The 18,285-nt window shown below is 45.3% G+C and overlaps 1 protein-coding gene across 2 annotated transcripts in view; it reads left to right on the top strand.

Moving 5' to 3' along the window:
- The first annotated feature begins 309 nt into the window (after positions 1-309).
- The window catches only part of pinx1 (PIN2 (TERF1) interacting telomerase inhibitor 1), a 35,941-nt gene continuing 17,965 nt past the window's right edge, over positions 310-18,285 (top strand). Inside the window, exons 1-7 of one of the 2 annotated variants that reach the window (XM_042095778.1) lie at positions 310-391; positions 763-872; positions 1,103-1,195; positions 1,841-1,922; positions 2,755-2,847; positions 9,103-9,185; positions 12,996-13,076. In XM_042095778.1, the coding sequence (XP_041951712.1) occupies positions 373-391; positions 763-872; positions 1,103-1,195; positions 1,841-1,922; positions 2,755-2,847; positions 9,103-9,185; positions 12,996-13,076 (561 nt within the window). In that variant the 5' untranslated portion in view covers positions 310-372. The remainder of the gene's footprint in view (positions 392-762; positions 873-1,102; positions 1,196-1,840; positions 1,923-2,754; positions 2,848-9,102; positions 9,186-12,995; positions 13,077-18,285) is intronic. The other variant, XM_042095779.1, reaches the window with a different exon arrangement.

Genomic DNA, 18,285 nt, shown 5'->3' with positions numbered 1-18,285 from the left:
AGGCCGGATCCTATATACCACGGACATGTTTTTTGGGGGGGCACCTAAAATGAGGTGGCGGGCCGTAGTTTGGGGACCACTGCTCAAGAGCCTCTCCTTCCATCTACATTAATTGATACTACACCGCCCCCTTGTGATTTTACAATGACTTCGGATCAACAAAAAGTTCCGAATGTGTATTTCAATGTCACACACAATATTTCAAGATACATTTCTCATTTGTAGAAATCTAATATCTATAATATAAATATCTAAAATGTGAAATTACCACCCGTCCCCTCTCTGATACAATTAGAAATTATCATATGTATTTCTATACAGGCAAAGCCAAGGCACCGTCGTGAATCGCCTCATGTGTTCAAGGACCTCAAGATGGCCATGCTGGCAGAACGTGAGTTTTATTTCTGTATTACAGATCGATAGATTAGATATATTGTGCAACGTAATGTCACATTAGTGTCTCATATAGAAATAGTATGTGGGTGTAATTTTGAGATATGTACTTTTTAAATGAATTGACATATCCAGACCACGACTGAAACACGTTCTTGGGTCGGCTAGTCAGCTAGCAAAATAGCTAGCTAGTTCTGCCTATAGTAGAACTTTGTACAGTAACTTGATTGTTTTAAATGTTGGTAAATTGTCTGACCGACGTAAAAACGTTTTTGCATGGATAATGTGATTAAAATATTCTTTGCCCTGTTGTTCAATTCTTTATTTAAAATCGTAAACAGATATAATCTAACCTCAATGTGTCAACAGCCCGCAGAAAGCAGAAATGGTCTGTGGATCCTAGGAACAGCGCCTGGAGTAAGGATGACTCTAAATTCGGCCAGAAGATGCTGGAGCGAATGGGCTGGTCCAAGGGCAAGGTAGGTACCAAACTCACATTATGATGAAGAACAACGTCTCGATGCATGGTCACCAGTTGCATATGTTTTGACAACCCACGTGTTATTGCGTGACTGTCAGTATGATGGCAACATACGCGTGGAGTGCAAATGTTTCTTTACATTTATTCATTTTCCTCAAATTAACATCTGTTTTACTCTAACCCTACTCCAGTGTTTGTTTACAGTTACGTTTCTCGTGTGTATTTTAGGGATTGGGGAAAACCGAGCAGGGAGCTACAGAGCACATCAAGGTGAAAGTAAAAAACAACAGCCTTGGCCTGGGCACTAGTACCAGTAATGAGGTAAGATCTCTGCTCAGAAACTAACCATTCAGGTGCAGTCAGCGATTGTACGCGATTTCAAGCCTATGATATTTTTTTTGTCAGACTCAGTAAGAATGTCCCCATGACTGCTAGCCGCCCATTCCGTGAGTAGGCTACACTGCACCAAAACCCCAGTCTCTGTAGGCAGCCCAGGGGGGTATTCCAAGTACGTAGTTTAGTGACAAACCTGGGTAAGTTAACTCAGACTAAGTGGTAAACCTCCTACAACAAGAGCCCTATGGCATTGTTTTGTTAGGAGAATGAAGGCATACAGCTCTTCTATTAGGAGGTTTACCACTTACTCTGAGTTAACTTACCCAGGTTTGTCACTAAACCATGTACAAACAAAGTGGGGGCAGCCTGTCCCACAAACAAAAATGAAACCATGCATGAAGGTTCTCTGGCAATACTGAAGGGAGGGGTGAGCTACCTCTCTGGTGTGTTTTGTTTGGTTATTGGTTAAAATATAATGCATGTTGTTTTGGACAAAGCGTCTGCTAATAAATTGAAATATAAACATAAACAAAACGACTTTCTACGCAATCGCTGACTGCAACTTCAATAGTGTTAAGTAATTGGATGAAGCTGACAATCCTTGTGGGTTATTTATGTTACACATTGTAGGATAATTGGATTGCACATCAGGACGATTTCAATCAGCTTCTGGCAGATCTCAACAACTGCCATGGCCAGGACACCACCAACGGTACTTAACCCATTTACTCCTAAAATGCCTGCTAAAAACGCCTATAGAATCCTATGGCATTCTAGACTAAATAACCTTATTTCCTGAGGGTTGATGTTCTGAAAACATACTAAAAATTGTCAACGTCTATCAAAATTTAATATCTAAGCCTCTGTAGCACCTAGAAACATGAAATAAAAAGCATGCTGCGTTACGCAGCATCCAGCGGGAGGGTCAATGTTGCGCTACGCAGCATCCAGTGGGAGGGTCAATGTTGCGTCATGCAGCATCCAGCACGAATGGGTTAATGTGACACAAATGCTGTCTGTTGCACATGTCTCAGCCAGATAAAGATAATGAATTGTTGAGTTCTATATCCATGTAGTAGTTTCACACACTAGGTGGTGCTGTTGCACCTTTTAACATTCATTGAGATCCCCTGAACATTTGTGTGTTTCTGCAAAGCTCGAGAATCAGTGTTTCTCAAACTTTTTCAGACCAAGGACCACTTGATCAATAAAAAAAGCCTCACGGACCACCTAGCTAAAAAAAAAAAAAGTAGACCTACTTCAACAGTAAATTACACAATAGGCCTACTCACTGAACCACCTTGATTGTCTTTGCACCTTGCTTATTGTGTCAAAATTCATATGATTTTAACTGGCATGCCTTACGTAATTCAACTATTCAACCCAATACCCCTTTAATTTATCCATTAAGACTTTGAGGACAACTCCTTTAGGGGATAGGGGGATGATGTAGTGCTCGTTATGATGATTCAGTGTGTTTTTATTTGAAATCTCTAATTGAATAGGTGTTAAACAATGTAATCACTCCATTGTGTGAATACCAGAACCTGCACAGGAGGACAAACAGGAGAACTTCAGCCTGGAGCAGAAGTCCAAGTCTTCCAGGAAGAGGGTACACTACATGAAGTTCACTAAAGGTGAGTGTGACATTGGACTTCCTCAAGAGGTTTGTGTTTGTGTGTGTGTGTGTGTGTGTGTGTGTGTGTGTGTGTGTGTGTGTGTGTGTGTGTGTCAGGGTTTCCGTTGTCCGGTACCGGACATTGGCCGGAAAAAAAATGAAATGTCCGACAAAATTAAATCTCTCCTGTCAAATTGTCCGATTGAAATTGGCTAATAATCCCGTCCCCTAACGCAATCTGAATTTGAGAATAAGCCTTAATATGTAAGCCTATATTATACATCCTCTGGCTATGTTTTAAAATGAACAGGCTCTACCGTTTGAAAAGTAAGTTATTAAACAACACGCATAGCCATGCTGTATTTCAAATAGGAAGCGCACGCTTAAAACGTCCATTTTAAACAACGAACAAATGAGTGAGGCGGTTCAAACATGGCCAGGCCCAGGCAGACTAGCCTTAAAAGTTTTTTCAGAGGCCAGACGCGATGGATGATAAATTGTTAACGTCTGAAGCCTCAGATGTCTGGTCAACTCCAACACCACCAGATAAAAAGCAGAAGTGTCGGGCGTATGTCGGAATCAGTGACATTGGAAGTGGAGTTGCGGGGGGTGCGGCCGCTCCAAGACACTGTCATTCTCCGTGTACACTGGACATGCAAAGTGTTCTTTACCCAAAGCATACAGTAGGCCTATGCGTTCTCTGTCTATGATCTGCAGGGTTAGGGCCTCCTCGACGAAGCGATTACTGGTCCGCTGAAAATTTCTGGCACAATTAAACGGTATCATTGAACCGCGGCCGAAAGAAAAAGAAACTAAACATTTCCCAGAATAGGAAACATTTCTTAATTTATTGTTATCAAATAAAGAGGCATAGCATTAGGGGGTAGTGGTGTGAGCGCTCATTCTTGTGTGTGTGTGCATCTGTGTAAGCTTAACAGTCACTGGAGATAACGTGGGTAGCAGCAACAAACAACGTAGCCTTTTTAAAATAACAAACGATGCGGACTCTTGCTGTCCATGAAAAGATACTGGCTAGATCTTGTTAGGCATGTTTAAGTTAGGCTAATGAACATGTTGCATTCTATACAGCCTGATTATGTCATTCTTTAAGCTACATAGCCTGTCTCCAGTTTTCCTCAATTTGACTAATTAAGAAGGGATAATAGGATATTTGACTGGCATATCATCAAAATGTCCGGAAAACGAAACCTCAAAGTGACCGGCACTCTTTTTTTCTAGCGGAAACTCTGGTGTGTGTGTGTGTGTGTGTGTCATCTCCAGTTTTAATGCTATCAATACCCACCAAGGTGATGTGGTAACACTACCTGAACCATGTTACTCATGAACATATGCCTGAAGTTCTCAGTCACTGTGCTGGAATTCAGGCGTTGGCCAGGCCTCTGAAGATTTAAAAATAGATAATTACATGTAACCGTTGTGCACATTTCTGATGGCTTCAGGCACAGACGTTTTCCTACCTGTAAGACCTGATGCTATAACACAGCGACACATTTGCTGTCATGACGACAAAGGGTAGAATATGGCAGCAGTCCTATTATGTTGTCTTGTGTTGTATGATCGTTTGAAGCACCTCTATGATTTTTCAGGTATTGTGTAGATAAGTGCTAGATAAGTGGTATGAAGGTTATGCAGATGTATTAAAACATGGCATTGGGAATCATGATAATAAACCTCAATTTTAGCCTAAATATTTAGAAAAAATTGATTCCTAAAATCTTTGTTATGCTCTTGATCATACCCATTAAGTTAATAATTAGCTTAATATCAACCAGAGGAATTCAGTGAAAATGTTGTCATTTTCCATCCACAGTGCTTACAGTAGGTGGTGTTGTAAGAGTAAGTGTTTAGTGCTTGAGTTTTCAGTGAACCCTTGGATATCCTCCTTTGGTTTCCAGCTGTTGGTCTTCTGCTCCACTTAACCATGTCGTTCTTTGGTCATGGGTCAGAGCTCTCCGGTCAGCTTAACCACTGACCCGAGACAGAGCTGGGGAGTTGAGTGGGCTCTCACCAGGTCATTTACTTTAGTGCTCTTGAATAAGGTAGTACTAGGCACGTCATATGCTCTTGACCAGGTGGATTAGGTCACTTACTGCAGAAGGGGTTGACTAATTTATGGGAATACCGCCACGTTTTAATTACCTGAGTCATGTCGATCAGAGACTTTCAGTTATGTCTACAGAAGTTCCAGACTTCCAGACAGCTCCTCGCTGTGGTCACTGATACCATCTCTGCTTGTGGTTATCATGAACAAAAACACTTGATGTTTCTTCACGTTGCTGCGCTGTTTTTCCATAGCAGTGTGGAATGTGGGGGAAAGTGTGCTTGTCCCTTATCACACCCAGTAAGGACACAACCACACACACAAAAAAAGAAATAGAAAGCGTTTAAAAGCACCACTTCCTGTTTCCTGCGCGGGCCGAGGACGGTCGCTTTTGGGTGCACGAAATGGCCTCAATCACCGCCTGATGGGCCTCGGAGATAGAGACCAGACGCTCCCTGTCAACGACATCTCCCCCTTTCGCCTTGATTTTTTGTGATCTTAATTTAGCAGGCCAGAGGAAAAGCTGTGTGTGTGTGTGTGTGTGTGTGTGTGTGTGTGTGTGTGTGTGTGTGTGTGTGTGTGTGTGAGAGGAGAGGGGCCTGAGAGAGGATGGGGATAGTGTGTGGAGTGGATAGGATGGATGCTCCCTGACCCAAACTTCACGCTGTGAAGAGGAGGGATGGCTTTGTCCCCAGACAACCCCTCTGAACCTGGCTCTGTGACCTTAGCTCAACTCATCGGACACCTCCACCTCACTTGCATAATGTCAACTTCTTTTTCCCCATGTAGTAATAACATAGAACAGTTGTGAAGAAGATAACTCCTACAATCCACATGCCTTATTCATGTTAAAAAAGCTTTTATTTAACTTGACTGACACTGTATTTTACTCCACCAGTTGAGCATGACTTTTCCAGTGTGTTTTCATCCCCACTGGATATGTTGGGCCCAACAGAGTTATTTTATAGTCTTTCTTTGTCTAACTGTGTGTCTGGGGGTCTTGAAGATAGAACATTGCTCTACTTGTGGATTGCACAGTTGCAATGACGTGTGATCCCATCGGGATAAGTTTCACCTGGCAGAGTTACCTTGTCTTGTCTTGCTGTGTGGGAATACTTTGCAGTCACCTCACCACCACCACCGCCCCCCCGAGTGGCCGAGTCCGTGAGGGCGTATTCATGGTATTGGATTTCTCCTGGTTACCAGCTAGCGCTATGCGATGCCGCAAATTGTCTTTCCGTTGGCCTGTGCCTGCAATATCCGTCCCTAGGCGACGGTTGCCAGGTTAATGCGAGTAATGGATTTATCCAGGCTAAACCGGTTACATGTGAAGATGAAGAGGTTGCCAGTAGGCAGATGCTACTTATGCCTTGCTGTCTGCCACTGCCAAGGGTAGGTGATGGCATTGCTAGCTCTGTGCATTCTGGTTTTTCCGAAGCAGACGGTAATCCTTCTCCAGTAAGCGGACTATCAGGGCTTGAGTTTGAGATGGCATTTCCATGCCCATCAAATACCAGCTTTTGGGTCACAAGGTTAACATGTGCATGGTGCATATTAGAACATATATCAGAAATATATCCTTTACCCTCAAAGGCAGAGAGTTTGTAATATAATGTCTGAGTAAGGGCATCTGTTCTCAACCCCCCTGCCCCCCCAAGTTGATTGTTATCATAGAACTAGAGCGGTAGAAAGTGCATACGCAGTGTTCAATGGGGACCTTCAGTGTAGTTACTAAGAAGTAAATGAATGCATCTTTATACCTGCAATTTGGTAACAGTTTATTAGTGTACCACGAATACTTCACTGATTATGTTTGAACTCAAATTCTGCCTTTTACATTGTTCACTGAACATCATCTTTTACATTACATTACATTTGGCTGACGCTTTTTAACCAAAGCGACTAACAACATGGTAAACAGTAAGTTTTAGAACAATTCTCACAATTTTAGGACAGTTTAAAAAAAACATTAGAGTACAGTAAGAGTAAGTGCGTCGGTAAGTGATGTTTTTAACAGTTACTTGTCAGTTTAAAAAGGCTGGTGAGTGCTAGGATCAGTAAGACTTGTTGTAAGTGTTGCTATGAGAGTAGATGTTCTCTAAAGAGCTGGGTCTTCAGGAGTTTTTTGAAAGTGGAAAACCAAACCAAACTCAACCCCTAACTCTAACCTTAAATTACAATTAAGAGCTTTAAGAGCAGCCCCCCCCCCCCCCCCCCCCCCCCCCCAAATAATCTGAGAACCAATGTAGCACTATGTGGCACTATCTAAGTATGACTCATAATTTTTGAGTGACATTTGATCATTAGTCCCTCCATTGATGTGTATTCTGTGGTTCACAAGTGAGGACGCTTAGTTTTTGCATAAAAACTTCCATTCTGTTGTTTCTAAAACTCTGCTTCTGATGACTGGCCCTGGCTGACTCTGGGCATGATTGATGGCCTCCCTGTCTCTGTAGAAAGGCACGAGTCTCTCCAGAACTAGCCCTTTGCTCGCTCGCTTGCTCTTTCGTGTGTAAACCAGTAACCCATTTTTAATTGGCTGCCTATTCATCAACTGATAAGCTGCTGAGTTAAAGCAGAATATCGAGCACTCCCCTGCATCACATGGCCTGTTTCGTTCCCATTTCCAGGTGGTTCATCCACCCTTAGGAGTGTTGATTCCTCATCATAATGGATGCAGACTAACTGTTACAGGATGTCCTGAAGTTTGACTCCATCAGTTAGCGCTATTAACACTCTACTTGTGTTTTTCCGTTGAACAAGATGGGACGATTGCTGAAATCTTTTGACAGACACGGCTTTATTTGTCAACAATTTCCATGTCATTTTGGGAGCACGTTTGATCTTGGCCCTATTTTCTTGTATGGGAGCCAGTTAGTTTGTTGGTTGTCAGATTAGCTTGTCCATCTCCTGAAAGTCTCTGTGATTTTGCTAAGCTGGTTTGGCCCGTGTTCAGTTGCGCCTGTTGCCATATCACCTGTCAACCTAACAACCCTCACCCTTACCCCCACCCCCACAGGTATCCCTTAATACCTGCACTCTCTTGGCTCAGCAGTGCAGGCCAGGTAGGGGCCTTCCATTGGCTGCCAGCCATTTATGTTCGCATATTATGAAGTAGCGAAAGAGAGTAAGGGGTTGGTGTTACTAGAATCTACATTTCACTCACTCTTTTTAGTTAATCTGTTTATGTGGAGTGTGAGAAGGTCAAGTTTTCTTTTCTTTTTTACATTTTACACCCCCACCCCCCACACAAACACACACACACACCAATTTCTGGCTTGAAGAGGTATGTGTGTGTGTGTGTGTATATGTGTGTTTATGGGGGGTGGGGGTGTGATGGTGGAACTCCTTTGAGATCAATAGATAGTTTGCATGACCCGGGCTTTTTGTTTAGGCCACTTTGACCCTCCCTGGACAGCTTGGCTCTTTTTTCACCTCCGTCTCCCACCTTCTTCTGGTGAGCTTGTAAGGCAGAGGCAAAGGCGCCCTTTGAAAAAACAGGCAGAAAAAAAATGTGTGTGTGTGTATGTGGGGGAGAAGGGGGCTAGAAGCAATAAATAACCAAATGTTATCAGGAGCCGGGCTGAAGGAAGAGGATGCAGCTGGACGAGTGTGACTGGAGGTAGGGAGGCCGAGACGGACAGCCAGCCGATCCTGGAGCCTTTGAGGGTCTGGAAAAAAAAGAAAAGAAAGAAAGAAAGAAAAATAAATAAATTGCGAGGCAAGGTGGAGCCCTCTCTTGCTTCGTTTGTTTTTCTTTTATTGGCTGTTTTACTCCCCCCCCCCCTCCCTCCCTCCCTATAAGCTACCTCAGTGGCGGTGGCAGCACAGAACGCTGACCCCATCCCCCCCAACCCCCCACCTCCACCCACAGTCTTTCTGCTGCTTCTCCAACACCTTTCCTCTCGGCCCAAGTTCAAAACAGCTGCCTGCTTCAGTTAGGTCTCATTTGTTTAGATTGTGTCCTTTACTCCATCAATCAGCAGCTGGCATGTACGCATTGAAGCAATCAACAACTGACAACACTGGCATTGACGTGTTTCTTCATGTTTCTGCCAGATTTTATTATAGAAGGATCTAGAAATGCGTGGGAGATTTACACAAGTTGATCAAGGCCAGAAGAGTTTTTTTTTTTTTTCCTTTCCCTTTGGGAAGAGTGTCGTCAGTTTTTTTTTCTGTTGTTGTTCATAAAGTCTTTTGTTTGCCTTTCAGGAAAAGACCTATCCAGTCGCAGTGAAACTGACCTGGCATGCATCTTTGGGAAGAGGTCAAAGCCATCAAGAGACCAAGATGAGGTACGTGACATTGGCACCGTGTACAAAACAAAAAAAAAAAAAGAACGGAAACATTTCCAAACACTCAAAAGCCCTCCCTGAAACACACACACACTCTATCATACCCTCACAAACAGAGACATACACTCTTAACATACCATCACAAACATACGGACACCCATACACTCTTAACACACCTTCACAAACACTCACTCAACACACTCACTCACATACACATGCACACACACACCCCTTTCCTCCCCTCTCCTCATCCGCCTCGGCTCCTCTGCGGTAAGTAAGCAAGGCTGGTTGATTCTCGTGAGGTCATGTGACGACGCCCTGCAGTCACCCGATTAGCCGTGTCATAGCGTGCAGTGCCTCACCCCAACACAGGCCAAAGCCGGACAGAGAGAGAGAGGGAGAGAGAGAGCACTCAAAATCCCGTTAAAGGATTAGTCCCCCTCTCCCTCCCTCCATCTTGAACCTCCTCCCCCTCTTTCCGTCTCTGCCTCCTGAGCTGTTTCTTAGAGCAACAGCCATATCAGGTAATGTTCCATCGAGACCCAATCTCGACGAAGACATAACGCCTCAGGGTGTAATAAGCGCTTAAGTCTGCCCCCTGTGCGTTCATGATGACTCGAGCAAAAAATCCTGGAAGATTCGCTTTGAAACTTTTTCGAAAGATTGCCACAGTAAAATCATTTAGTCCCTGAAGGGAACAGGTTGACATCGTCGGATTTGGTCGTGACCGTTTCGCCCCGATGCCAATAGAGGGGCCTAGCAGATGACAGCACTTCACTGCTCAGACGGCCAAACGCTGGTTTGGCCCTTAGGTGGTAAACGAGGCCTCCACTCGGTTTACTGCAGGGTGTGCTTGTGTTGTTTTAATTCCAGTGAAAGCATTTTCCCAAGACTGTCAGGCAGTAATTTTCTCCTCGTGGTTTGATTTGGTACGTGTGTCATCACTTTGGCTGTGCGGCTTTGGCCATGACTTGGCACTGAAGTAAAGACGTTAACGTCTTGGGAATTTACTGCCACCTGTTTAGTGGTTTTTTGCTCCCAATTTCAGTCATTCCAGTCGGTGCCTTCCGCAGTTTGGTTGTAAACAATACTTACTCTTTTACCCATGATGAAAGAGTGTCATCTCTCTTTTACCCCCTTCCTCTCTGTCAGCAGGTGCACTTTCGGTGCGCTTATCTTTGTTTATGTTGGGAATGTTGCTAGGCGTTTGTGTTGATGTTTAGGTTTTCAGAGAGCAGTTCAGTAAATTGACATAATTGCAGCTGAAATGGAATCAGAATCGGATATGCTCAAGCGAGTGTCAGACACCAAAAATCATGGGTATATTGGTGTCTCCTGGTGTATTATATCTTGACAATATGATTGCCTTGTTAACATGAACAGGAGTTACCTGCTTCCCTAAAGCAAACACTGAAGGCTGCCATCACTAATTACTTTACTTTACTTTACTTTACTTTACATTAAGTAGTAAGAATGCACTAAGTAATAAAAAAAACATCAGTTGCACTCCCACATTGTTTTTGATGTTCACATGGTTATGGTTATGGTTACGCTTTTGTCCAAAGCGCACATGTTCGTCATTAAGTCGTTTCAAGGCTTGTCAGTGGTGAGTCAGTGCTTTTGCTGTGACAAAGTGACTGAACTCCTTTTACCATTTGTAGTTTAGCGTGAGCTTAGCGCCGTATTCAGACTCTTCTCCTCCTCCTCCGCCTCAGTGTCTCACTGAGGCCTCAGAGCAAGTTGTTCAACCACCTGGGAGTCTTCCCCTCCTTTCCCTGATGGCCCAGGTGTGGTTGGCGGACCTCTGCTGTTGGGCAGAATCCACCCATCCCATATCATGACGAGAGCAGACACCATGGCTCTGGTTCCCGGCTGTCCGTTTCTTGGACACTTGGGCTTGGGGGGGGCACAGTCTTCAAAAACAGGTCCAGGGGCTCATCGGACCGCAATCACAATAGGCCCCCATTCTCCAGTCCCTGGCTTTAGGGAGGAAAAAATTGGAAATGCAGGTGGACTGATTTTTTTCCACCCTCTCCTCTCCACCCCTGTCTTTTTCTGACTCTTTTCTTTTTTTGTGTTTGTGTCTTTGTGTGTGTGTGTGTGTGTGTGGGGGGGGGGGGGGGGGGGGGGTGTTGTGGGTGGTTGTTGTCTTCCTCTCTCTCTCGTGCTAATCGTTTTTGCCTGGCTTTATTATTGCGCGGCTCAGGAGGGACTTCATTGACCGGATCGAAAACCGATCTGAGCACAATCACAATGGGCTCCCCAGAGGCCCAGTGGCCCGGACCGCTGGCAGGACCAGCCAGAGAAAGGGCACTTAGACCAGGGGAGGAAAGAGAGGAGGAGCGGGGGTGGAGGGCTATTGTGTGTGTGTGTGTGCGTGTGCGTGCGCGCGCGCAAGAGTGTTTGTGTGTGTGAGAATGATTGTGTTTAGATGTGTGATTTTATGCGTGGGTGTGTAATTTGTGTGTGTTTGTGTATGTGTGTGTTTGTATTTGTGTCAGAGAGTGACACACTTGATGGTCTTTTAAACTAGGCTAGGCTAACAGCCTAGCTGAACCCCTACAAGCACCGTGATCTGTTGTGCCTTCTCTGCAGCATTGTTGTGGTTCTACAGTACAACCATTACCAAAAGTCAAGTCTTGACCCTCTAATTTGCATCATTTAGTAAGCTTTATTAAGTACACGGAATCTTCAGTTTTGTAGTTCTACTATCAGAATCAGTCACTGGAAAGTGACTGTTGATGTAGACCATTCTCCACTCTGGTCTGACACGGTGCAGTGCCCAAGATAACTCTGCAGGTCCCTTGAGGACCAGTACCCCCCTCTGGTCAGCCATTGTGCAGACAGGTAGGTAGCGCTGTGTGCTTCTCAGTCCTGTGTGGGACAGGCCTGTGTGTACGTGTGTGTGTGTGTGTGTGTGTGTGTGTACACGTGTGTGTGTGTGTGTGTGTACGTGTGTGTGTACACGTGTGTGTGTGTGTGTGCGCGTGAACTGGGGAGGTCTTGGCCGTCCTCGTTCCCACCTCCTTCACCAGGGGTTTCCTCCCTCCCGTGAGCTTCCTGCCAGCCTCTTATCTCTCGTCACAGTGCTCCCTGACACACACACACACACACACACACACGTATACACACACACACACGTTTACACACATGTATACACACACACAGGAGTACACAAAGACACGCACACTGTCTCACGCATACAAGCACGAACATGCTCTCTCTGTGTGCCTCTCACATAAAGGTATAACACCAGTTCTCACACACGTTTAATACACATACATCTCCTCTCAGATACTTATACACGCAAACATGTGAAATAAGCACTGTTTCTCACTCAAACACACACACACACACACACACACACACACACACACACACACTTACTTTCTCACACAACCACATTCTCCCAAACAGCCATACATAAACACTCTCTCACTCTCGCTCACTCAACTCACACACTCACAAGCACACACACCCCACATCAATGCATACCCCAGTGTACCCACAACCCATCACCTCAAGGCCTGGAAGAGCAGGACCCCCCCCCCCACCCCCCCCCCCTCTCACACTGACTCTCTCTCTCTCCTCTTTCCCCCTCAACCCCCCCCCCCCCGTCTCTCTCTCTCTCTCTCTCTCTCTCTCTCTCTCTCACATCACACACACACACACACACACACACACCACACACACACACACACACACACCACACACACACACACACCACACACACACACACTGACTCTCTCTCTCTCCTCTTTTCCCCTCTATCCCCCCCACCCTCTGATTCTCATACATGGCTGGCTCCAGATCAAAGCCAGCAGTGTTTGTTTGGGCCCTGGGAGCAGATCAGGCCTCTGGCCCCTTCCTGTTCTCCTCTTCATCTTCAAGGTGATTACCAGCACTTTGTTCATACCTGTACCAGAACTATCAAAAAAAAAAAAAAAACAACATGGAAAAGGTGAAATCGGATTTTGTCTCAAGTGGAATCCTGGATGCCTAGTTTTCCTCAGCTTTCTAAATGGAATGGATTAACCTTACAGGGAAGCTGCACCAGGCGCGTAACTGAAGTATTCCCGTTCGCAACGCGTAAAAAAACATTTTAGAAAAGACTGGTCTATTTTTTCCGAACACATCACGTCTGGTGTAGCTACTTCCATTAATAATAGTGGAAGCTGATTGTTGCAGCAGAGGCAACACGAACGGAACGCTTCAGGTTGCGCGCCTGGTGTAGCTTCCTTGTTACCTGTACAGTTTAGGAACAGGAAGTAATCATTACCCAGTTTCCTTTCAGTTGCCTTAAGCGGTGCCCCATGCTGTGGCAGCAGCAGCTGTCCATCTACCTGGGCCTACAGATCAGATACACATACACAAAAACACTAGATAGACTGTATACACACTAGAATATTCACACACCCCTACATACACACCACCACAAACCACTATTATATATATATATATACACCTCAAACTACACACTAGATTCACAACCCCACATACACACAAGCAACACAGCAGCTGTCTGTCTGTGAACCTACCTGTGATCCATCACTGCTGTCTCCTCCCCTACCACCACACACACACACACACACACACACACACACCGACCTCTACCAGCCCCCTTACTATCATTAGTCACTGCCCCAACAAGACGAGGGCTCGCTGGTCACCGCTCATAGCCGGGTCCGGTCCCCGTCCTGCTGCTGGGGACTCACGCCAGGTCTGGCCAGCAGGGCGCAGTCTCTGGCTCACTGGGCCTGGGGCACCATATGCCCCCCCGGGGGTTCCCAGAAGTCTGAAGTCTCTCTCTCTCTCTTGCTGTCCTTTCTCGGTCTCTTCCATCTTTCTGCCTGTCTTTTACGCTCGCTTCGCTCTCTCTCTCGCTCTCTCCCCCTGTCTCTGTGTTGCACTGTTGTTACTGTGTCTCAGTCCCAGTGTTCTCTCTTGCCCTCTCTCTGTCTATATGTCTTACCCTGTGTCTTTTCTGTCCTCTGTCTCTCTCTCTCTCTCTCTCTCTCCTCCTTCTCCTCTCTCTCTCTCTCTCTCTCTCTCTCTCTCTCTCTCTCTCTCTCTCTCCTCTCCTCTCTCTGTCTCTGTCTCTGTCTCTGTCTCCGTCTGTTAGGCTGCTTTATACTCTCTTGCAGTTTCATTTTTCAGTGCTATCTGTTATACACATTCTCCCCCCCCCCCTCTCTCTCTCTCTCTTACACACTCTCTCTCCCTCTCTCTCTGTCGCTTCTCCTTGGGGGTTTTAGTTAGAGAGCTGCAGGGGTGGAGTAAGGTTATGATTTATCACACACACAACACACGCACAACACACATACACGCTTTCTCTCTCTCTTTCCCCTCATCCCCCACCTCAATGCCCCACCACCACCCCCTTCACACACCCCTGCACTCCTCTCCTCTCTCTCTCTCCGTATCGTCGGCAGGGCCCCGCAAGAAAGAGCCGACTTGGCTGGAATGAGTCTGTTAGGAAGGGGCCCGGGCATTAGCTGAAATAAACCCTCCTGCCGCCGGTGAAAAATGTCTTCTGATTGGCTAATTAATCAGTCAAAAGGGGAGCGTTGCGGCCCGCGACTTGAGGGACTGGGCCGGGGCGAGTGCTCAGGGGGGCCGACTGATGAATGGACTTCCCGCCTGCTTCATACATCAACCAAACTTAGTCATTTTTTACCCACGGCTCGTCGTGTCAATGTCCGGATCGCCTGTGTGTGTGTGCGCAATGTGTGTGTGCGTGTGTGATTTTTTTTTTTTTTTTTTTTTCCCTTTTCACCCACTCTCTTCCTGTTTTCCATTTTCCTGTATTTGTGGATGCCTGTCAAACGTTTCAGTTCATTTAGCAAGTTTGTAATATTTTTGGCTTTACATGATATCTTCTCGATTTTTGAAGAGGATCTGTTTAAAATTGTACAAACATGTTAGAGTGAGGGGACATTTTTTGTACTGTTGTTTGTCTGGTAGACTGACATTGGTTAGCTGAAATTTATGTTGTTTTTTTGTTTTGCTAAAACATCCTCATTGATGTCCTGTTAATTTTGAGTAGCAGCTTACAGTAGCCGCAGACAGTAGAGAACACTACAGGAACCTGTTGCTCATTGATTTTCCCAATTAATTTGCCAAGTCAACCCTAATCCAGCATTGCATATGCAACTATAGATGTCAGACCGGTGTTCTTCTTGCAAATGCATATTTTCCATGTGCATGCATGAACTCAAGCACACTCACATACACACACGCAAAAGTAAAAGATAAGATTAAGTACTAATACTAGGTTAATATTGTACTTATTGTATTATAATTACTGGATGAAAAATATCTCTTTCAAAAGGACAGAACACAAGGAAGCATTTGGCCCTTTATCATGTGCTTTGACATTTCCGCTTTGATCTGTCTCACGTTATCGGGTGTTGCTGAATGGTTCAGTATTCACCTTAAATCCCATTAGCTGGGCCTGTTTTTTTTTCAGAGTTATTTCCACACAATACTCACAAGAATGGTCCAGTGGATGGTCCACTCCCAGACCTGGACCAGCTTAAGGGGCTCCCTCGGAGACACCCAGAATCTCCCAACGTTTTTCCTCTCAGGCCTTCCCAACACAACCCCACTGCGCCGTGTTGCGTCGTGTCGCGCTGTGCCCAGGGTTTTGGCACGACCCCCCGGCGCCCTCCTCTCTCACCTCCCACACCCGCTAAAGCCAACAAAGAGCCTGGGCACCTGTGGCCCTGCGTCCACCCACAGCGCCGCCCACATGAAGGATGGAACGTCAGGGGCCCGCCACATTTGCGCTGCTGCTAACGGAGGACACATGGGGGGGGGGGGGTGAAGTGTCCTCCTCCTAACCACCCGTCAGCACTAAAATTTGGTGAGGGGGTTGTGTGTGTGTGTGTGTGTGTGTGTATGTGCGGAAGGGGTGTAATGGGCAGCAGGCATGTCGACATGTGGCAGAGGTGCATGGGGCTGATTTGGTTGGGGGTTGGAGGTAACCGTGAAGTTTGAGGGTGTGTGTGTGGGAGTGGATGGATGGATGTTCGCTGGTGGAGGCGATGGATGTCTGGTCGAGTCGGTCCGGGTGGGGCTGGAATACTTGAACATTTGCTGACGATGCAAAACCGACCTACCCCCCCTGCCCAGGGTTTTGAACTGAAATATTACAATAGAGTAGAATCAATAACAAAAATCAGAAATCAATAAGGATAAAAAAATCTGAAATATTTTTTTCCTGATTATTTTGGAATTGAGTTCTGTCTAACTATTCACTAGCACAATGGGCCCCTTATTATTGCAAACAAAGACAAGTAAAGTTTTCTAACAATCCAAAACAACAAGGCCTAGCAGTTATTTTAATTAGCTGCTCCAGATGATGTTAAGGCCTTAGTCTTCTAATGCATATGTCTGTGAATCAGTATGTGTAAATAAATATTCTCTTTTTTGAATGTTCAGCTCAGGCTTAGAACATGGACTACTCCTGGAATAAAAGACATATTTATATATTTTATCCAAAAAAATGTCAGTTCCTTTGGCAATCAAAATGATGAAACGATAGGAACCGGAATTGATATGCAGAATCTGAATCGAAATCTGAATCGATACATAATTGAAACGGTAACCCAAACCCTTCCCCTTCCCCCCCGGACACTGTGAGCTGGACGTAGCCACACTGGTGAAGTGCCATGCTTGTAACAAGGTGCTGCTATCTACATATGGTACAGTACCAAGTTCCTTGAGGATAAAAAAACAAAACACTATCATAGTTAAGGTGTGAGTGTGTTTAGTCATTCACAAGTCATTTTAAAATTGTGTGTGTGTGTGTGTGTGTATATATATATGTGTGTGTGTATGTGTATGTATATATATATTAATATAAAAATTGTCATATACAAAGATGAGTTTTGTGATCTGTGGTGTAGAAATGTTTAGGCGGGTACTATGTGAGCATGACACGGTTTGTGACATGTTACCGGTAACCTTAGCTAGCAGGTCCTGTGTTTGTTGTGAAGCCAGGGGAACTCTAATTCGCTCTCGGGTAAACACCTAATTGCCTCAAACAAAAGTGCAGCTCCCTGTCTTCCCTTCAATTTCAACCCCCCCCCAACACACACTCACACACACACTCCCCCGTTGACAAGGGGCACGTTGCCAGCGCCACCAACAGAATATAAAGAAACAAGCCAAATGACTCCCCCCACCCCCCCCGACTCACACACACACACACACACACACACACACGTCCTCAATCTTTGGCAAGTCATTCTACAGTCGTCCAACTGTGCCAATGTGCTGACATGTACAGATTAGCATTAAAGAAAAAAGAAAAAACATAGGCAGGGGGTGGTGTTGGCGGCGGTTGTGTGTGGCGGTGGCGGGAGTAACAGAAATGGCTGTCTCTCTTAGCTACGAGCCGAGGGCAGGAATGCCCTGGCAATGGTAATTACTGCCTGAGGAAGCTGAGCTAAACTGCGCCGAAAGATCTCCAAGCGCCATGGCGGTGTTTTTGCAGGCCTGGGCTTTGCATTTAATCACTGCCTTTATTAGGTGTAATAAATCACACGGCGGCGAAAAATAAGAACGGTGCGTCTTCCATCTTCAGGGATGACAACGCGAGCGTCGCTTTCTAGGTGTGGGCGGGTGGGGGGGGGGGGGAGGGGGGCAGACTTCAGTGTACAGCAAACATAGTTCAGTCCTGCCCTTTGCATAATCTTGTATCATTTGTTAACCTCTACAAAAATATATTTAATCCCGCAAATTTTGAACGATAAGGAGGTTTCCAACGCATCTGTTGGCTTTACATATCTTACATTGAGATTTTGCTGTTTGACCTTTTTCAGTAAATAGTATTGTGAAAGGAAGCAACAATACACTGTTGTAATCTTGGCCTCCCCCCATTCACAGGCTTTGTTTTAAAGAGCTTGTTTTCCCTTGGGTAAAGCTATTACAGGCATGAGTCATGTCACTCTTTGACAGTGACTTGCCAATCTGTCATAAGTTTGCACATGTTTATTATTTAAAAGAACAAAAAAAAAAAAAAAAAAACCCAACTCAATGGATTTTGAAGAGCTGTCCTTTGTTGCAGGGGGGAACCCTTTGGACTTTGCTGCGG

Source organism: Alosa sapidissima, chromosome 6, assembly GCF_018492685.1.
Source record: "Alosa sapidissima isolate fAloSap1 chromosome 6, fAloSap1.pri, whole genome shotgun sequence".
Lineage (NCBI taxonomy): Eukaryota > Metazoa > Chordata > Actinopteri > Clupeiformes > Clupeidae > Alosa > Alosa sapidissima.
This window is presented reverse-complemented; position numbering and strand designations above follow the sequence as displayed.